Source organism: Notamacropus eugenii, chromosome 1 (genome assembly GCF_028372415.1).
Source record: "Notamacropus eugenii isolate mMacEug1 chromosome 1, mMacEug1.pri_v2, whole genome shotgun sequence".
Taxonomy (NCBI): Eukaryota; Metazoa; Chordata; class Mammalia; order Diprotodontia; family Macropodidae; genus Notamacropus; species Notamacropus eugenii.
Genome location: NC_092872.1, coordinates 187,888,105 through 187,911,030, shown reverse-complemented (window position 1 = coordinate 187,911,030; position 22,926 = coordinate 187,888,105). Strand labels below are relative to the sequence as shown.

At 39.3% G+C, this 22,926-nt stretch overlaps 1 protein-coding gene across 4 annotated transcripts in view; it reads right to left on the bottom strand.

Annotated features, from left to right (window-relative positions):
• Positions 1–22,926, bottom strand: part of MXI1 (MAX interactor 1, dimerization protein) — a 101,999-nt gene that overhangs the window by 5,484 nt on the left and 73,589 nt on the right. For all 4 annotated transcript variants that reach the window (XM_072622045.1, XM_072622051.1, XM_072622058.1 and 1 more), the window contains one exon: positions 346–460. In XM_072622045.1, coding sequence (XP_072478146.1) covers positions 346–460 — 115 coding nt within the window. The remainder of the gene's footprint in view (positions 1–345; positions 461–22,926) is intronic.

Genomic DNA, 22,926 nt, shown 5'->3' with positions numbered 1-22,926 from the left:
GTACTGTTTGTGCAGAGCGGGGGAAGTCAGGAGCAGTCTCCCTCAACCAGACTGCCCTCCCTGAACACGAATGGACAAGCGCGGAGGGGCCGCGCCAGGCCGAGCCCCGTCCACCAGAGGGCCGTGTCTTCCCTTCCCAGGGACCAGCTACATGTCTGTATTCCGGCACGGTCTGCAGCGCTCCAGTGGCTACATTGTGTCCACGACTAGTAACGGGGCTGCGCTACTCTGTTTCTCTTGGCTCGGGAGCCGCTGACCCCGCTTCTGAGTGACGATCGCTCAGAACGCCTGCCCTCGGGGCCGGGCTGGGTCTGGCACCTGGGCGTGCAGGGCCCCCATCCTCACCTTGATGTGTGCTTTGGCTTTGTTCAGCAGCCCGAGCGTCGTGTGCCTGGTGCAGTCTGGTCCGAGGGGGATCAGCACTTTCAAACGTTCCAAACAAAGGCGCAGATGAGCTCGTCTGCGGGACAGGGAGGAGAGTCAGCGGAGGTGAGGGGCTCCGCAAAGCCCAGCTCGCTGCCGCCTTACCTGGAGGCTCTGCGCGAAGACGCACTCTGGGCTTTTCCCTTTCCATGCCCACTTTGCCCTCTCCTTTCTCTAGTTCCCAAGAGCTAGGCAGCAACAACAGGCTTCCGGAGCTTTTGGGCCATGCCTTGCCAGGCTATTTTATGTGACAAACGACAGCTATTCTAGGCTGTTATTCCTGCTGCTAAGCCCTGGCACGGCCATTTACTGGTCCTCAGACCCAATAAGCTATTCCCACCCGATAACATCCAGAGTGTGGAAAGTACACTGGGACAATTAAATATGGTCTTGGCTACCTAAAGCCTAAGGCTAGTAAATATATGTGCGAGGGGGAAGGGGTTCAGCTAAGGTATGCTGTAGAGATGTAAAATTTTCTCTTACGAAGGGATTCACAGGATCATAGATTTAGACTTAGAAGTCATCAAGTCTACTCCTCATCATTTTACAGATAAGGAAACTGAGGCACAGAGAATTTAAGTAACTTGCCCAAGGTATCACAGCTAATGTCTGAGGCAGGTTTTTCTGACTGCAAGGCCACTGCTGTGTCCAGTATGGTGCAGTGGCTACACTATTTACGTCTTTTGTGCACTAGCCCCCACTGTCCATCAAAAGCTAAATAAGTGGTAAACCATCTTTAAAATTTCAACCTTTCTGCAGTGGAGACAGAACTAATTGTAGTGGAATACTGAAAACCTCTATCTGGCAAAGACGGATAGGAAAAGACAGAAAAAATGGCCATGACATCTCCTTTAGGCCCAATTCCTGAAACCATCATAGGTTTTAATTTCATTTTTCTTTATCCTCCTCCCTTTATATTTGCAAAAGGAAAAGACTAATTTGATAAAACTGTTCAAAAAGTCACCAAGTTTCAGAAACCCATTCTAAAGTCATCACAAGTTTCACAAACACATTCTACTGGAAATTCTCAGGCAAATCCTCCCGTAAATCTTGACAGATAAACTCCTGCCTTTTCTGGAACTAACAAGATATGATAAGGCCAATCTCCAAAGATATGATCCCATACAACAATGAGAAGTAATCTATCAGTTAGCATCACACATTAAGAGAAAGTCAAAGAATATGTTTTTCATATCATACATCCTCAGGCAAAGTGAACTTGCAACATCTACCATGAACAAGACAGAAGTATTATCCTTTTTTCTCTCACAGAGGGCAGAAATGGCTTTACCAGATCACTAATCCTATGTCTTCTCCATCTAAATGTGCAGAAATAATGTTAAGAGAAATTTTCATTGATAGCAAGCTGAAAAAGGCAGTTCTGTCACTTACAAGCAAGGATGATTAAGGCTAGGGAGTTCAGGTAGTTAACTGATAATCTGTCAATATTCTTTTTTTTAAAGAAAGGCTTCATTTATTTTTACACTTTCTAGTGTTTTTAACAGGAATTGCTGTTGTATTTTATTAAAAGCTCTACACTTATTAAAATAATCATATGATTTTGATTGTTTTTGCATATAATCAATTATACTTAGAGTTTTTCTCATATTGAGCCAGTACTAAATTTTTTTTATTTTAGGAAAAACCATTCTTGTTTTTCTTTTTTTAAAGTCACTTTTTTCTAATTAATTAGTTTATTTTTAGTTTTAAATATTCACTTCTACAAGATTTAGAGTTCCAAATTTTCTCCCCATCTCTCACTTCCCCCACCCCAAGACAGTGTGTATTCTGATTATCCCTTTCCCCAATCTACCCTCTCTTCTGTAATACCCCCTTTTCTATTATTCTGGTCCCCTCTATTTTCTTGTAGGGCAAGATAGATTTCTATGTTGTCTGTATGGCTTATTTCCCAGCTGCATGTAAAGATGATTTTTAACCTTTGATTTTAAAACTTTAAGTTCCAACTTCTCTCCCTTCCCACCCACCCCCACTGTGAAGGCAAGCAATTCAATATAGGTTATACATGTGTAGTCATACAAAACACTTTCATGTTGTGAAAGACTAACTATATTTCCCTCCATCCTATCCTATACCTCATCTGTCAATATTCTTGTAGCACTCACCATTCCAACTATCTTTAAGGGTCTGTCAGGAACTCCATTACAAACTCTGTTAAAATGAATAACTCAATTCCAGGCAAATATCTGGCAAACTCAGTTTTAATAAACATATGCTTTTTATTTGACCCAGGTTAAAAAAAACCCAAAAAACAAACCCCAAAACCAACAAAAAAACCCCAATTCCTCAGCAAATTTCCCTATACTTTACATTTATGGTCTTTTACCTGCTGCTCCACACCCCCCAAGTTCAAGAAACCTTCCACTCATTTCCTAAATAGAAATCTCCCAAGTAAGACAGCTCACACAGTCACAGAAGACCTTTATTCTTACTAAGAGAAAAATAACTACAACAGAAATTTCTTTAAAGTCATTGTTAGGACTCTAATATTTGATAAACAAAGGGCTGATTAGAGGGAGAAAGGAAGAGGCCCACATCTCTCTTGCTAAAAATTGGTACAGTTTTGGAAGCTCCACCGAGAATAAGCCATCATCTTTACCAAAAGCCAAAACATCGGGCTGCCAGATAAATTAATGACTAATGTTAAAGTAAGAAAAACTCATTCCAGAGGAGACTAAAGGTGTTCCAACTGATCTACTTGCAGTACCCATGGGTAATATTTTTTACCTCTGATTTCAATAAAGGATTAAAAATGATTTTTTATTCTGGGTATAGTTTCAGGTAAAGAAAAGAAAATTCAACTGAGGATTCTGTTTGGTTTGACCACCACAACATTATATTAACATAATATCAACACCCATGCTAAATTCACTAGTAGAAAAACCAAGATGTATAAGTGATTTGTTATTATTCATTTGTTAATTTAACAAGTATTTTATAAATCCAGTCAGAGATTTAAAATAAAATTTCATATAGTGTCTGGTGTATGGTAGGCACTTAAAAATGCATATTGATTGATTAATGATGCTGCCTTTCATTATCTGTTATGTGTAAGTATCTACCTAGTAGTACAGCCAACAAGTCAACACTGGAGTTGATGGATGCATCAAGTACGGGTTTTCTGAGGATGAGAGAGAGAGACAGGTGTTATTGTTAGGCAACAAGGAAACAGCCAGGGAGAGACTGAAGATTAGAAAGAGAAGTATAGAGAAGGCAATTTGTTGGAGAAGATGGGACAGAATGGAACCACCTAATAAATTATCAACAAATATACAGAAGGGGGAAGGTACACTAAGGGCTGATGCAAGTTGGGGAAGGCTTCCTAGAACAGGTTTTAGTAGGGTCTTAAAGACATAGAAGCAGAGAGGAAATGGCATTCAGGTGATCAGGAGTGAAGGACAGGGCCTCCAGTCCTGTGACTAAGAGGAAATTAGTCTGAAATGAAGTCTCTTAGTTTCTATTATATATCATTTACATGAATAAAATCATCCAATATTCGTGATTTGGATGCTGAGAATAATCTTGAAAACCATAAACATTTATGTTTGGGTCTTCAAAGTGGCAAAAAGGGTTGCCAGAGCAGTTATCTAGTTTCTTCTATAGGGAGTGGAATGAAGGTTCTCTGCAAGAGGTACATTGTACCTTAAGAACATACAAGCACCATAAAAGTGCATGACCTGTCAAGGCAGTGGTGACATTATATCTTTTAATATAATTCAAAATGAATATTATTGTGTAAAAATAATAAATATTTACGCTACAAGAAGCCTTAGAGATAATCTAGTCAGTATTCCAGAATCTAAGACTTGCAAGGGACCTCCCTCAGAGATCATCCAATATAGTATGTACCTGGTCATCAAGTCTCTGCTTAGAGACCTGGTCTTCATATCTAAATTCCTCATTTTACAGATGAAGAAACTTAGGCCCTATTTAACTGATTTGCCCATGATCTTTTTTTTTAAATTTTTTATTTATTTATTTTTGGTAAACAGTATTTTATTTTTCTCAATTACACATAAAGATAGTTTTCAACTTTCATTTTTTATAAGATTTTGATTTTCAAATTATTTCTCCTTCCCCCCCTCATCCCTCCTCCCCAAGATGACAAGCAATCTGATATAGGTTATACATATGCAATCATGTAAACATATTTCCATATTAGTCATGCTCTGAAAGAAGAAACAGAACAAAAGGGAAACACCACACAAAAAAGTGAAAACTGCCTGCTTCGATCTGAATTCAGGCTCCATAGCTCTTTCTCTGGCTGTGGCTAGCATTTTCCATCATGAATCTTTTGGAATTGTCTTAGATCATTATATTGCTGAGAAGAGCTAAGTCAATCACAGTTGATCATCACACAATGTTGCTGTTCCTGTGAAGTAGCCAGATTTCTAACCCATGCCATTTGGCTCTAAATTCAGTATTCCTTCTACTATCCCATGCTGAGGATGATGTTTCTCTATCCTCGTCTGGAAGGGTGTCATGCTCTTTGTGCCAAAGTAATTTTTGCTCTCTTCTGTGTTCCTAATTGGGTCAGGCATTTGGAAAGCTGAGCAACCATAAGGCTTAGTAGCAGATGCAAGAAAGCAGCCAATTGGGGGAAGCCACATTTTCCAAAGTTACCATCTGAATCCTGCCTGTAGGTCTCTAAAAGTGCTTATTTATAGGCATGCCACACTTTGGTAAATAGACTTTTCCAAGGTAATGAAGGCCATATGCCTATATGCTGGGAAGAACCCAATCAGAGAACCTATTCTCTCAATTTTGAGAATCTCTCCCCGGTAGATCTCTAAAACTGGAATTATTGAGTAAAGCACTTTCCCTTCCCTTGAGGTGGTGCTGCTCTCCATTCTTCTCTACAATCTCATTGCTTGTAACTGGACAAGAAAGGCATATTTTTCAATGCCATCTGGCCATCTTTTTTCTTACCTTCATGCTCAAATGATTGATGGCCCAGGAAAGGGCATCTGCATATGAGGGCAGGAGGTCTGTGGGTTGGGGGTCTGATGTGGTTGGGAAAGAATACATAAAACAAGGAAGTGGAACAGCCAAGATGGGCAGGAGAAATTCAGGGGACACAGATTCATGAGCCTTGTCATTTTCCTTCAAAGTTGGGGCATTCCTCTTATTAGGCAAGGTGATGGTACTCTGAATATTCTGATCATCTTTGAACTAAACAGCAGGAAAAACATTCAAGATTAGAAACTGAGGTTTCATTTATAAAGAAAGATGGAGCTTAAAAGAGGATACTGCGATTCTCTGGTATTCCCTTAACTTTTTATTTAGACCCCTACTTTCTCTCTCTCTCTCTCTCTCTCTCTCTCTCTCTCTCTCTCTCTCTCTCTCTCTCTCTCTCTCTCTCTCTCTCTCTCTCTCCCCAGTCTCTCCCACCCCCACCTCTTCACTTCCACCCCTATTTCAGTAGAAACTTTAAAGCTGAAAATCCTCCTAATTTAGCTTCTGGGACAATAAACCAAAGTCAAGAATGGAAGAAACAGCAGGGGGTACCCTGTGGGAAAACTAGAGTCTCCTAACTAGGAGGGAGGGGGTAGGAGAATGAAGAAATACCCAAGCGCTTTTATTTTCAAAGACACTCTGGGGTCTGTTCTAAAATGAGACTAAAGATGGGTTTGTGTTTGTTTTCACCCAGGGGAAGAAACGATTCCCAGCCACTTATCCTGCTACAGAGGAGAGTCCTGTCAAAATTACCCACACCTTCAAAAGGGATAAATCCCTTGTGGGACAAGAAACAATTATGGTCTGTTTGGCTTCTGCTTTGGCAGATTGGGATCACTTTCCCCCAAAGAAACTAATGCTAGCTTTTGATTTCAGTCCCTGCAAACTCTGCTAGCCAAACTGAAATGATTAACATGGAGCTGGGAGGGGCAGGGAACGGGATGGGGAAAGGGCAGCACTATAAAATCACAGTTTTTTAAGATACTGGCATCAACAACCCAAAGAGGAACTCCCTTTGAGGAAATCTCCATAAACATCATATGATGTTTTTCAAGTCTCTGTCTTTCCGAACTCTTAATCCCCCTGCCCAACAACAATAAGAAATCCAACCCCATCCAGCTTTAACAATCTCTCATTGGCTGGTGCCCTTGGAAGCACGCTCTTTTATTGGAAGCCTCTTCTTTCATTCCTCCACTACAGGAGACCAAGAATTTGCCAAGTAACTAAATCAGAAATTGAAAACAAGTCAAGTGTTGGGGACAGAGCCTGCATTTTCCTCGCTGCAGAGTGTTACGTAATGGGCTACAAGTCCTTGAGCTATGCTGCTGTGACTTGGAGTCAATTTTCTCTAACTCTGAGATCACATAACTGAAAATGTCATCAGTGTGCAGCCCTCATCGTATATGTTCAATACTGAAATTCTGCTGCTGCTGCACTTGTCCTATAAATACTTTGCCTTCTCAAAATTACATGGAACACACACTTTCCCTCCCCATTCTCTTTTAGAAAAATGGCATGCTATATAAATGGAACGGTAAAAAAGCTAACATGGATATGAACCTCTATTATTCCTGCCCATCACACAAGTGAGCGGCATGATGCTGTCCTATTGATCAGCTGACTTTGTTTCTGGATAGAGAAAGAAAAAAAAGTTAAGTACAAGACAGCAACTTTAAATATATTTGTTAATTAGCAGTAAAATATGATCTAATTCACAGAAGATAAATACGAAGTACAAATTCGCTAATAAATTGTTGGCGACGGGGATCGGCCTTTACTGAGGTGTGTGCTCAATTTAACTAGGTTGTCATGGCCTCAGTGGCAGACTTAACAGACACCTCTAGGTTTTTTTCTGGTTTGGTAAAATAACCAAACAGGATCCTCTGCTGGATCTGCTGGAACTGGAATAAAGAGAGGGGGGTGTGTGTGTGTGTGTGTGTGTGTGTGTGTGTGTGTGTGTGTGTGTGTGTGTGTGTGTGTGTGTGTGTGTGTGTGTGTGTGTGTGTGTGTGTGTGTGTGTGTGTGTGTGTGTGTGTGTGTGTGTGTGTGTGTGTGTGTGTGTGTGTGTGTGTGTGTGTGTGTGTGTGTGTGTGTGTTATGCTCAATTTGCCTGGGTTGTCATGGGCTCAATGCCACACTTCACAGACTTCTCTAGGCCCTTTTCTGTTCAAATCTGAAAAAGAAGTATATATTAGCTGGATGGTTAATTCATTTTAAATCAAACCATTTAATAATCATACTTGATATACAAAAGCATGATCTCTTTTTGTGTTTCTACTTGAACGTATATTCATGTGTAGCTGGATATAAACCATGTATTTATACAAATGTATATATTTTGTGTGTGTGTATGCATATAGAACATCTAAGATGACTGGAATGAGACATTCCTATTTTATGTATGAGATCCCATAAATTTTAAGTTCTCAATACATTTTCATTTATGAAGTCAACAATAATGCCATATTCTTTCTCAGAACACCCAGAATCCATAACAGGCTAAATATCATCAGATGTTTATTTCTCAGCGATAAGGAGACAGCAACAATCAGTTTGTGATCATCAAACATTTATTGAACCCTCCCCTACTGTACCACTGTATTAGATGCTACGGGGGATCCAAGAATATGTAAAATATAGCCAGTCTCCCTGTCTCCAAGAAGTCGTAACCTAATAATTATTTTCATTGCTGATTAAAAATAATCAATGAATGGCAGAGAAGTTGAAAATAGTAGAAATCCTCTTTTGAGGCCACAACCATCCAATTAGGGTAAGGAAAAATGAAGTTCTGCTGCTATGAAATCTGCATTTATTACACCTGGCATTTTACTTCCATCCCAGATATGGTTCTTTCCAGGAAAGATGATAGTGGTAGAAATTATAGACAATAATCTCTATCACCCTTTTTCTACTTCCTAGACTTGGTCACAGACAGTTACTATACACACGAAGTATATGATCAGACTGGAGTTCAGTGAAGACAGAGAAGCACAGCAGTAAGACATTTTGTAAAAGGAGTATGCTAAATGGTAGATATAAATACTAATATGTTCCCATGTTGTTTTCAATATCCTTTCAATAAGTAACCTGATATACTACCCCACCTGTCACCCAAATGCAAACAGACACAAAAGCTTCCAAGAACATTCTAAGTTCATGTTTTGCTAATGAAATGCCCGGTTTCTAATATCTCCTTATTTATGCAAGTCCAAACCCAAGATAAGAAGAGAGGTCAAATGACTGAGTTCTCAACTCATTTTTCAACTTCCATTCTTAAAGATGGTAATAAGCTTCCTTGAATCTGTCAGAGTACTGCTGCTGTCCAACTTTCAAGGAGGCAGGTAAAAGTTTAGTGGAAAAATCTAAGAATTAAACTATGAAAGCCAAATAAGCTATAAACCAACTAATAATTAGTGATGCTAAGTGATGCTGAACAACAATATGTACAAGTAAAACTCAGAGAAAATTTAAAAAAAATAAATCTTACTTTCATCATCAATTTCAACTTTCTGTCCTCAAAAGAGAACCTAGGAAAGTGGTAATTTGATCAAAGTTTAATTTGTTCCTATATTCTTGATAAGAATGGGAAAAGAAAGAAAGAAAAGAGTTGGTTAATCCAGAAAAGTTTAGATGAGCTGGTTATACATATATAAATTCACAATGTTTCAGAAAACAGTTTACTAATCAATTGGCCAACTAGCATTTATTAAATGCTTACTATATGGCAGAGACTGCTCTGGGGATACAAAAGCTATCTCTGTCCTCAAGGAGCTCAAGGTGACAAAATGTTAATAACTATGTACATACAAGAAATATAGTCAGACTGTAGGCAAGGTAATCTCAGTGGGAAGACATCAGCAGCACAAGGGGACTTGGGATGGAAGAAGGTGGAAAAGTGTAGAAGATGAAATTGAAGCTGAATTTTGAAGGACCCAGGCAAACTAAAAGGCAAAGGTAAGGAGGCAGAACATTCCAGGCACTGGGGGAGACTGCACTGGAGGCAAAGTCGAAGAGCCAGGAGGACTGATTTGGCTGACAAACTGAAAAGTAAGCCAGCTAGATAACAGTGTCTGAAGAGGGGTAAAGCATAAGAAGTAGAGTATACTTGTAAAGTATAATACAACTATAAAGACAGGAAATTGTGAAGGATTTTAAATACCCAAGGGAAATACTTTATTTGATCCTATGGGTAAATATGGAGCTATTGGAATTTACTGAGAATTTGCTTTAAGAAAATGACTTTGGCAACTGAATGGTAGCCAAACTGGAGTGGGGAGCGATCTGGGACAGGGATAGCAATGGTCCAAGTGAGAGGACGGCCTGAACTCAATGGTGGCTGTGTAAGTGGAGAGAAGAGGACACATGAGACATTCTGTGAAAGGCAGAAATGACAAGATTCAGCAACAGAATGAAAACGTGGGGTGAGAATAAGGAATCAAAGGTGACACGGAGGTTTTGCACTTGGGTGACTTGGTGGACAGTTGCACCATCAACTACGAGACAGTTCAGGAAAGGAAGCATTTCAGAGCATCTGGGGGAACAGCTCTGTTTTAGACATGTTGAGTTTGAGATCCATATGTCATATCTAGTTAGAGACGTTTAAAAGTCAGTGATGTGGGTCTGTAGCTCAGGGCTGGATCTATACATCTGGGAATCATCTGCATAAAGCAGGGGACATCACCACAAGCCACTATATGATTTCATAGTATTTCCTTTGAAGTTTCATGCAGGGTTCAGTGGCTACTGGTTAGTAAAGAATCTGCAGCTCGGAACACGTAAACGCATTCTGTAGCATTATCTTACACTCATCTCTAAGGAGGAGCTGACATTCAACAGCCTTGTGAATAAACAAACAAATAAATAAACAGAATCTTATTCCGGAGGAGTCTGCTCTTCCTGGAAGTCCCACAGGAAGCCCAGGCTGCCTTTAATCTCCAAAGTGATTTAACACAACTCACTCACTTGACAGTTATTCTCTACAAGGTTGAGCTTCTCAATATAAATCCCTTTATAAATTCACTCATTACTTCAAATTCTGGAAATAGGGACAAATCATGGGAGAAGACAGTGGTAATTTGTTCTCAATACAAAAAAAACCTTATTTTCCTTTGACAATTCTTCAGAGATTTACAAAGAGGGCAAGGAAGATTATTCTTCCTATATGTGGAAAAGCTCTAGACAGATCAGGTATCTTCAGCACCTAATCTAATGACACTTTACTGGGCTTTAGGGTAGAGAAATTACTTTGGGACTTAGAATCTTTCCCATTAATCTGGAAAGCAATGAAAGATTTTCTCCTTATTAACATTTCTCTACTGTTTGGCCTTTTGTTGGGGTTCATCCTGACGCTGGCAGCCCCCTTTTGCTGATTTAATGGTATGAAGGGGCCGAGAAGTGCTGTAGTCCAAAAGAGAAAGCATTCTCTCACGGGCTGGGAAGGCAATCTGGAATCACAACAGTAGCCACTTGTTAATTTTCTGTTTGAAACACAGTGATGTCAATAGTACTGCACCCTGCCAGCTACCATGGGGTAAAGTACATTCTGAAACCAAAACAAACTTCCTACGTGCTGGCAAGTTGGGCTTAAGACACCATGATCAACTGCTTCAAGATATCACGTGTGTGTGTGTGTGTGTGTGTGTGTGTGTGTGTGTGTGTAAAACATAATAAACACAATTTTAATCTTTTGTGATGACCTACACCGTGAGATGTGAGTGGTGTAATTACTTACTTCAGAGATTCATTAACTCTTTCAGGAAAATACAATATTTAAACAGAGTTTCTTGGTGTGGGGAAAATACACACACACACACACACACACACACACACACACACACACACACACACACACACACACACACACACACACACACACACACACACACACACACACACACACCCCCCCCCTCCAGAAACTGAACTTTCACAATTATACTGAATACAGGTTACTGTGAGTGGCAACTATACTTATCATTGGCAGAAGGCAAAAGCTTAATGCTACTGGACTTTTTTTTTTAAACCAGTTCTTTTTTAGCACAACTACTACAAAATTCAAAGCTTTTCATGTATTCTTCCAGATGGCGGTATTAGGACCTACAAAATCTGAACAGTATAAAAGTAATGAAGAGTTGTCATCTAACATTCAAATCCACTTCTATTCATTGTACACTATGAGAAAATGTAATTTACAGAATTTCAACTCTGCCACGGTGTTGATCCTGACAGAAAAGTTAAAGTATTAAGAAATACTTCTAAATCACACAACTCCAAGATTTACTTTGAGTTATCTAGATCACATTTTCTTGGTGACCTGGCAACAATGCTCAATTGAACAGTTCCTGTTTGAGAGTTACATTTGGAGATGGCTTAGTACAAACACCTGGCACCCATCCTAAGCATGCTCTCCTTTGATAAGGCAGACATTTTTTCAACATTGAATTGGGATGGTGAAACAATGGCAGAACTGCATTTTCAGGCAGCATGATAGGAGTCATACTGCAAAAAAAGAAAAAAAAAATTAAAAGAAAAACACGCAAAAACTAGCTTTATCTTTTTTAACCCACCTGAAAATGAAAAGCTTTTTAACAGACTAGCAGTAATATCACTAATGACCACATAAGGCAATCTTGCAACTAATAAAAAGCTGGATTAAAATTTATGACTGGGTTCCACCACTGTAATTGGTATCTTTTATTTAATTTTTCTAAATCTAATTTTAAAATCTTGTCCTCTGGATAGGTACACCAAGAGTTTAGATGAGATTTCAACATTATTATTTACATTTTAAGATCCCTAGAAACGTAGCCTCAAGGTATACAGCCAAAAAGAGATCCAGAACGAAAAGACTCAATGGATATTTTATCTCTTGATCCTGCCAACAGCTCAACATGGGAGATCCGCGAATTCTGAAGTTTCATGCTCCAGGGAGTGCCCAACTCTTCAGCAACGCAGGGAAGAGTAAAAATTCTTTCTCATTCACCAGAGAAAATAACCTGGGAAGATGAGGGCCTCCTTTTCCCCAATATAACCCAAACACAAACAGATGGAGACTGATGTTGTTTCCATAGAAAGTGGCAGAGCTGGAAAGGGGGGAAGTTTGCCCAACTTGGCTAAATTTCCTTTCGTATATTCAGCGACGAAAGTCCTAAAACATCTTTCAGGACCACCAGCCTCTTTCATCTCACAGAACAAAGTGGTGCTTTGAAAACATGAAAAAAAAAATGAAGCCCAATGGTAATTCAGTATTTTCTTTCCAAGAGCCCCAACATTTACACAACAAAGCAAGCCATTCTGCCCATGTCTCCACCTTTATCTGGGCACAACATTCCCACTGGCTTTCAAGGGAGTACCAGGAGCCCAGTATTACCAGCTCTTTAGGAAATGCCTTCTCCATTACCAAAATAGCAGTCCTGCTATGCTGCTCAACTTTATCTAAATTGTGATAAGTGCTTACAAATATTTTAACTGTAAAGATGAAATTCTCTATGGAAGGATCTTTATTTAGTAAATACTGGAATTTTTATGGATATGTAAACTACAAGCTGTTCAGAGGAGAGAACATTATGAATCAGGGTGGAATACGTGAAATAAGAAAGGAGGCCAAAAGAAGTTTAAAATGATCAAAACAGGAAATGCTAGAGGAGGTGAGGCCCTTGATCAATTTGCCTAAGATTTAGTTTCTGTCAGTGGCACTAAAAGATGATTTACAGGCTAGTATGATAGCTTGAATTTGTACAAAATATCTGAATATAGGAACACTGGCTCATGTCCCTTTTGAACCCAGCTGTGTCTTGCTAAGCCTACCTTCATGTTTTTCTTAATGAGCTTCAGCTGCGGACAGCTCCCAGCTACAGGGGGCATTTCCTATATGGGAAAGAGTTGTACCTGAGCGGGTTTGGCAGGTCACTTTCATTTGACACAATACCGTAAGGGTTGGAAGATAGAAAAAGTAGAGGAATGGTTCATGTACAAATATTTCTTTTGCCTTAAATGATTACCTACCATTTATCTGAACACCAGCATAGCAGATCTGTCTATTTTTGTTCTTTCCCAGCAGCCAGAACTAGAAGCAACAAGTAGCTCAGATTTAATGTAAGGACAAACTCCCAAACAATTGGAACTGTCAGAAAGTGGAATCGGCTGCCTCAAGGGTAGGTGGGTGCTCCTGCTTTGGAGGTCTTCCACCAGAAGATGGACCATCACTCCATAGGTGCTATATAGTAGGGACTGCTTTCGGGTATGAATTAGATGACCTCATAGACCCTTTCAACTCTCAAAATCTGTGATTCTGTGATAATGGGAAAATGTAAAATAGAGCTTGGATTAGTCCTAAAAAGAGAAACATGCTCATCTATGAATAGATACCCTGTAACCAAGCCTTTCCTGATTAGTCCCAACCCATACTGATCATCTCCCCTGAATTTCTATTGTATTTTAGCCTACACCACACAATTTAGCAATTAATTATATACTGCCTTGTCTTATTCTCTAAGTTGTTTCACATACACATGCTTTTTTTCTCCTAATGGATTGCCTCAAGGAGAGGAACCATGACTTCTACTTCTGGTTCTCCATAATGCTTTTAGCATACAGCAGGCCCTTACTCTGTTTACTGATTGATAATCATTTTTAGAAGTCCTTTGCAAGAGACCAGAAATGGGTTGCTACAAAAAAACTCTGCCATTTCCGCCAAAGATCTCAAATGGAAAAACATTATCTCATGGTTGTCAATAGCTCTGAATTGTTAGAAGACCCCAAAACACTAACATGGACATCTGATCTGGTTGCTGTCTATTACTTGGAGAAGGTTGAATTGAAAGAGGTCAATGAAATAAAAAAAAAATTATTTCTGCTTTCGAAAGTCTCTCCCTTACCTCCCCCTACAAAGAGGAAAGTTAAAGGCTAAGTGACAATTTGGTAGAAAGAGTAATATTAAAAGATGATTATTTTCTAACTAGGGCTTTGAGAAAGGGTGCAGACATCCAGTACACAGAACTAAGGTCAGCACCTCTGAGAAACCACCAGCTACGAGGGAGGATGGGGCCACTCTGCAAGCTGTGTCTACCAAGTTCCCAGACTGTCCCCTAATTTGAGCTGCACTTTTCCCACTTTCAAATGACAATATCCATGTGATAGTAGCTTGTAACCTCATTCCTCCAGAAGCACTGCTTTGTCACAGAACTATTATTACCAAACATGATTTCAAATGTAAACCATTTGCCAGGTAATAAATAGTCCTCAAGTTAACATTTACCAGACCATTTTATTAAATAAAAATATTTTTATATTAATTACTGCTACATGTGATTTTGAAGTGAGAGGCATCTTACTTGAGCTATTTCTAATTCCTCCTTTTAAAAAACCTTACCTTTATAGAATTCCTGTGCAATACCCATTAACTTTGTCACTAATTTATCTACATAAGTAATCTTTATTCTCCAGAAAAAGCAAATTTCAGTGAAATCTCAGGTACAATGAAAAATTACCAACCAATATCTTTTCTTTCAAGCCTAGCAGATAAGAATGCACAATACTTAATTATTTCAAAAGTATGTAGTAATATTCAACAGAGCAAGAGAAAGCTACCTTGAACACTTCACATTCCAAATTCACTAAAATAGTTACAGATCATTTCACATTTCACAACCTCTCGTTATCTTTTAAAAAGCCATTTTACATCTTAAAAGTGTTTCAAACTTACCACTGTTTTTATAAATAAGAAACAGAAATTCTATTCTGGCAATTCAAGAATGACTCCAGATGAATACATATGCACTACCCAATACATATACACAACATTAAGAGCGTGGTAGTACACTTTTAATAGCAAATTCTTAAGCTAGAAACATTTATGAAAATTCACTAATGTTCTCCTCCTAACACCATGTTTTCCTAAAATTCCCCATCCCAAGCTAAAAGACTTTAAAACTTTCCAAAGAACAGTCTTAATCTTCCCAAAGCTCCTCCCAGCTGAATGAAGTTAACCATGGAAACTTCCATAAGGACATCTAACTTGCTTAGTTTATTCCGTAGGGTTAATTGTTTCCAATTATATGTCTGTTCCAATAAGCCAAACTCAAAGATCTGAAGTAGGACTATGAATACAACTACATATGAGGAAAGCACGGAAATGCCTAGAACCCTCAGCAAGAGAGAGCTGGCATTAGATAATATGCAACTTCTAGGACTCTTCTAGGCACACACATACAAAGTGTACCAATGATGTTAAAGAAAAAGAAAATTTTATGTATTCTAAATATTATGAAAAACATTTTCTACAAAAAATCTGTCACAGGATTTATTCTATTTAAGGTCAGATTCTCAAAGACACAATTCTGGGTCTGCTTAACCAACTCAAATAGAGAAACTGAAAGCACCAAGCTGAAAGTCCCTTTCCCATGCCACCATACACGAGAAGAGGTTATATCAGGAAGCAAGCACAATCACCACATATTTCCTAAGTGGGTCACATTACCTAGAATATCCTATTGGGACAAACTGTGCTCTCTGAAGTAAGAGTGGAGATCAAAAGAACAAATCAAAAGAACAGAACTCTTTTCCTTGGAAGGGGAAGATATTTGCCGGGAAACATTACTTCAGTGTGTGACTCCTTGAAATATTTTCTATTCTGAAGAGGCAAACTTCACAGAAAACAAAATCACTGCTATTTGTTTGGTTTGGCATTCAGTCATCTTCGCTTAAGAAAAGTGGCACGTAGCCTATCTTGAAAACATTATTCCATTAGGTCGACAAACATTTATCAAGCAATACTGTATTTAAGGCACTGTCATAGGCAGAAGTAAGGGTTTACAAAGTTGCACAAGACAGTCTCGGCCCTTAATGAGCATATGATTTATGAAATATAAATACACAAAGGTTACAATACAAAATACTACTTTTAAGTGCCACAAAAGTGGTTTAAAAACCTCCAAAGATAAAAGTTCAAAGGCATGAGAGATCACTTCAGTCTTAGGGATTCATGGAGAAGGTAGCATTTGAATTGGGTGTCTAAGGATGGGTAGGATTTCAAAGTGGAGACTGGGTGGGGGAAGAAGAAAAGGAGTGAGAGAGACATTTCAAATGGAGCGAGAAACATAAACGAAAGTCACAAAGAAGGAAAATGCAAGTAACGTACAAAGAACAGAGGGTAGTTCAGTTTGACTGGAGCATAAAGCTCACACAGAAGAGCAGTTAAGATATAACATCCTCTCTACATTCTGGCTGCAGTTACCTACTGCCTCCCTTACCCTCCCACTCCTACCCGCCATTATTTTCTCTTTCTTTTTTTTTCCAAATTCCTTTTTAAAAAATTTAATATATTTACTTGTTTTCAGTTTTCAACAATCATTTCCATAAGTTTTAAATTTTTTCTCCCTCCCTTCCTCCCTGAGATGGTATGCAATCTTCTATGGGTTCTACACATACATTCCTATTAAACATATTTTCACTTTAGTCATGTTGCATAGAAGAATGAAAATGAATGGGAGAAACCATGCTCTTTCTCTGGCTCACAGTCATCCTTTCTACCCCAGCCCTTGTCCTTATACTTGGGAATCTCAATAGAAATGCTTGTGTGCCTTCAACCACCCTGGACTCCCAGCTTGTCACCTTCCTTAGATCCCATCACCTATGCCATCTCTCTACACACAAGGTATGGTCTTACCCTTTATCTCACCATCATCCCTAAGTGTTTAACTGTCATGATCAAGAAGTTAAATTCTGACCATAACTTATCATTCAGTCTTTTCCTGTGCCTCATTCTTCTTATACCTTTCAGGTCAACATCCCTACTCTAGTTTTATTTTCTTCCTTTCTCAATCCTGATTCTACGGTAGTGAGTTTAACTATATCTTCTACTCTCAAATCCCTTTTCCTCTGTCCTACCAGTACTTACACTTGGCTAAATCCTAACCTTGGATCACTGCCACCATCTACCTTCTTCATTCTGACTCACTTACTGTTTACAAAGAATCCTCCACTTGACTGTACAACTACCCTTCAAGCTCTTATTTTATGCTCTCCTCTTTTTCACAGCAAATTCTCAGAAAAAGATGCCTATACTTACTCCTTTGACTTTCGAATCCCTTGTGACCTAGCTCCTGATCTCATCACTCAACCAAAACTTCTCTTTCCAAGGCTAACAATGATCTCTTAAATATTTATTAAGTGCTTACTAGATATGCAGGCACTGGGATAAACACCTGGACACAAGGACAAGCAGAAACAAAGACAGTGTCTTCCTCAAGAAGTTTAAATCCTAATGGGGGAAAACAATACAATACAATAACAAGATCTAAAGAGGAGGGACCTAAAAAAGAGGGTGGGGCAGGGAGAGAAGTGGTACCCAGCATGGAGGAATGATTTTGAAGTCCAGAAAGTCAGGAACAAACAGGATGGAGGAAAGTCGACTTGGACCCTTCATAAAATGGAAGTTCCAGGAGAAACTCACCAATACAATAACTGTGTGTGTGTGTGTGTGTGTGTGTGTGTGTGTGTGTGTGTGATGGTGGGGCAGTTGTGGAAGGATACTGCATAGTGAGCAGTGCACAGGGGTCGCATCATGTTTCAGGGTAAGGAGACTATAGGCACTGAGGGAAGGTCCAGATGAGACAGTAGTAGAGGCATGACTTTGAAGTCCACAAAATCAGGAACAGAGCTTGGAGGGGAATAGAGGCAGGCTGGCTTGGCCCCTTCAGAAAGACTTTAGGAAGAACCCACCAATGGAAGAAGAGGAGGGCTCTTCTCAGAACCCATCCTTCTTGACATCTCTGCAGCAACTGACATAATAGACCACCTCATCTTCCTGAATATTCTTTTATTTCCTGGATTTTCAGGACACTGTTCTCTTCTGGCTCTTCTCTTACCTGTCTGCCTGCTCCTTCTCAAACTCCCTTGCTAGATCATCAACCATGACCCATCTCCTACATATGAGTATACTCTAGTCTTCTGTCCTGCGACCTTGCTCTTTTGTTTAATTCAGCTCCCATGGCTTCAACTACCATTTGTATGCAGATAACTCCCAAATATACATATTCAAACTTTATCTTCTAAGATCCAGTTCTTCATCACCAAACAGCCTATCAAACATTTCTAACTGGATGCCCCATAGACATCTTTAACTCATCATGTTGAAAAGAGAGTTTGTTTTTTCCCCAAACACTGCCCCCAACTTCTCTTTTTGTGGGGAGGATACCACCACCTAGAAGTCACAACTTTAGGTTCATCCTTAACTCTTCCCTCTTCATTACTTTCCCCTGCCCATATCCAATCAGTTACTGAGTATTATTAATTATACATACAGAACATATCTCAAATTTGTTTCCTTCTCTCCATTCACATGACCATCATCCCAGTTCAAAAGCCCTGATCATATCTTGCTTGGACTACTGCAACAGCCTCTTATTGTTTATTGTACCTCTAGTCTCCCTCCTTTCTAATACAACATTCATATAAATATCAAATTGATATTACTAAGGTAGAGGACTAACATCAGCCCTTATTCAAAAAACTCTGGTGATTGCCCATTGTCTTTAGGGATAAAACACAAAATTTCTATTTGGTATTTAAAGCCCTTCACATATGGCTCTATCTTCCCTTTCCAGGCTCACTGAACCCTTTCTTTCATGAATTCCATATTTTAGTCAAACTGTCCTTCTTGCTGCTTCCCATTGATGACATTATCTCTCTTGTCTCCATGCTTTTGTACTGGCTATTTTCCATGCTTGAAATAGACTCTCCTCTCTCACTTCCACTTCTTAGAGTCTCTAGCACTCCTTAAGGCTCAGCTCAAATGCCATCTTCTATCCTGACACCCTCATTGCTAATATTACTTTGTAAATACAAATTTCCTTTGTTGTCACTTATCCATGTTTATGTTATTCATCTCAACAGAATATAAGTTCCTTGAGGTCAAGGACTGTTTTATCTGTCTCTGTATCCCCAGCACCTAGGATAGTGTTTGGCACAGAGCACATGCCTAATAATTGCTTACAGAATGAATGTCAAATTAAGAAGTTTAGATGACTTTGTTGAATGTAGGTGATAGAATTCCACTGAATATTTTTGAGCAGGAAAGTGAAATAATCATATAGATGCTATAGGAAGATTAATATTATAGTTGTATGTATGGGACAGACTGAATGAGGGGAGAAACTAGCAATAAAAGCAGTGAAAATAGCTATGAAGCCGGGTTGAGAGTCCAGAAATTAACAAAAAAGAACATAAACTGTGATGTTGTCTTTAAAAATGGAAAGGGAAGATGAACGTGATAACTACTAGAAATAAGAATCGGTAGGAGCAGGTGACAAATTGGAAGTAGAAAAAGTAAGAAAGAATGAGAAATCAAAGTCAACTCTTAAGATTTTGAGCTGGGGGCTATAAGAGTAATACCATTATTAACAGAAATAGGAAAATCAGGAAGAACAGGTGGTTTGTAGGAAACAAAACAAGGTCAGTTTTTAATAACCCCTGATACACTACTCAGCAACCCTTTGACCACTAGCCACCATGATCTGAGGTTTGAGGCAGAACTCAACTATGACCTTACACTACAGAATACCAAGATGCTCAGGCTGGGACTGCAACAAGCAGCACTCTACTATAACAGTATTCAGCTAGAAAAATGAGGAACAGAGGACACTGGAGCAGCATCAGAGGGAAAGAGGATTGGCATCTAATTAGGGCTATCTTCATCCTTCTGAAGTTACTTTGGAGCAGAGACCAAGGCTGGTGAAACATCAGTTCCCCAGTATTGGATGAAGCTGAGACAACTCTGAATTCCAGGACCTGGGGTAACTACCATCAAAGAGAAAAGGAGTCAGAAATGAGCAATAGAGGACTGTAAGGAGGAAATGACTGAAATTACCAAAGATACCAGGAAGAAGAAAATTTAGTTGAATAATTCAAGCATAAGTAGATAAACCAATAAGGAGGATATTCGTAACACGAGAAAATATGGTCTCCAGATCTAAACAAGCTAATCCAGAGTTAAATGAGTCCAGACATGGATGAACATACATTCTTTCAAATTTATTAAAATGAAAATAAATCAACCCCAATGAAACAAAAGACCCTAAGGATTTCCAAGAGAGAGAGAGGAACCACAGCAAAATGTTTCTAAATGATTTAAAAGGGAAATAGGAATTGTAAAAGCAGACTTCATGGAGCCCCACAGTAAAGAATAGGAAAACTTCAACCCATCACGGCAAACCTCACCAAAGAGAACAACTGATTAGGAATTCAAATATATGGCACTGGATAATCTCAAAGAAGAGAAGCAAAAGGCAATAATATTAAAAGGAAATACAGGCCTATATAACTTAGGATAAGGGATAGAGCTAAAAGATTTGGAAATTATCCACATACAACTGTTAACCAAAACTATTAGAGTGGATGAGATCACTGAAGGAGACCATGAAGCAAAAAGAGTCATCTTTTCCTCCATCGACACATACTACCTTCTTAGATAGGAAAAGATGACTTTTCAAGAGTTTCAATGAGTTTCAAGAACGAAAGTTAACAACGTTAAATACTACAGAGGTCAAGTAGGCTAGGAATTGAGAAAAGACCACCGGATTTTTGTGATTTCAAAGTTCTTGCTGATAAGGAGAGAGTGATTTCTCTAGGGTTCTGGGGGTGAAGTAAATGATGAAAAAACAGAGGGAATGGGTACAGATTATTCTTTTGAGTATTTCGTTGGAATAACAAGTTACAGAATAAGGTTGTTTTGTTCATTTGGTTTTTAAAGAGTAATTAAGGCATATTTGTAAGCAGAGGGAAAGGAGCTAGTGGAGAAGGAGAAATAAAAGATGTGAGGGAAAAAAGGGATTATTGATGGAACAGGGGCAGCTGGTAAATTTGGGGGATGAGCTATGTTAGCTGAACTCTGATCTTTCTGAGATGATAGGACCACTATCTGTTTTGTATTTCCCTGGCTCTCCCTTGGCTAGAGGAAGGGGGAAGTTACTAAGCAACATATTATCTTGTAGTAATTGAGCATGGACTATTATGAACCACCATGCCACCACGAAACTTCACGACTGGGAGTAAGCCTGGGACTGGAAGAATGGCGGCTCAAAGAGCTTGGCCCAGAGAATACAAGTGGGGAAATGCCGTCATTAACTTGGGTGTGCTCTGAAGAGAAGATGCCATCCTCTTCTGGGCCACCAGATAATAAGGCATATTTAGGACATGGGGTGGCGGTGGAGGTTAGGATGGGCAAGGCTAGTCCTGGGGAACTTTAGATTAGAAAGCTTACTTGCATTTGTCATTCTGGGACTGGGTAGATTTTTTAAAAATACACTTCTAATTATATTAACCTAGTGTACTGTTTCTGAAGTTGTGTGATCTCTTTTTCCCTTGCAAGTGAACCCTCTTGTGGTCTAGAGGGTATAAATTATGTTAGGGGTAAAAGGGACTAGAAGTTAGAAAGAATCAGGTTACCTAGACGGTGGCAGCAGCTAAGGAGAGGAGAGAGAGGCAATTAGCAGTTAGATATGAGATCTCTGAAAACAAAGCAAGGCAGCTCAGAGGCCATTAAAGACCAGGAGATTCAGTGATCTTAGTTGAGGTTCAGCTAGGAGGGAAGTTTAGAAAAAAGTGAAAGGTGAAACTCCTCAGGCCAGAAGGCAAATATTCCAACTGATGGTATTCCTGAAAACTGAGAGCTGGTCAGAGAAGTATTACTAAGGCCGAGGGTTGGATTTTTTCTTCCTCTGCATAAAGTCCTAAGGAAAATTTGAGAAGATGGAATCAAAGTCACCAGGAGAAAGGTTAATCTTGGAAAGGAGGTGAGGCAGCTCTTCGCAAGCAGGAAAGGTGGGGTGGGAGAGCAAAAATCTCGGTAGTGAAAAGGAGATTTTTTTTTTTTCCAGTAAAAAGAGATATTGAAGTCAAATGCCAGAAGTGAGGGGGGAAGGGGGGGCGCTGAGGAACATGGACAAGGTTTCACACAGCCCTTGTGAGGAATGCAATAGAGAGGTTAACATTAAAAAAAAAAAAAAAGGAACGCCAAGCAGCCATGAAGGTTCAACGGAAGTTAACATTAGTTTCTAATCATTTCATGACTTTCTCCAGCCAAAAGTTCCCAGGAGCTTGGGAGCATACGTAGATGAGGGGGGGCTCAGCCCGGGTGGAGAACTGGCAGAAGATCAAGGGGGGGGGAAGACCTCGAAGGAAAGGCATTTGTTCTTTGAGAAGAAAATAATAGAGAGTTGAAAAAAACAAACTTGCTTTCAGTTCTTTCCTCTTCAAGTTGTTTACAACCAAATATTTAAAATAAGCTCAGGCCTTCCTTCCCCAAGTTGTGTGTCACAACAGTGTGAAGTTCCCTCCTGGGACGGTAAGACATCATCCAGTGATCCCTGGAGTTGGTGCAACTGAATGATACAACGCAGCAGTGTGACAGTGGCAGTAAGGAAAGCTAATTTATGGAACTCAAGCAAATGTAGACTACTCAGAAAACAGCGATACTTTGGAAACATGACCACGGAGCTAAAGCACAATACAATTTAGGTTATATTTCCCTGTATA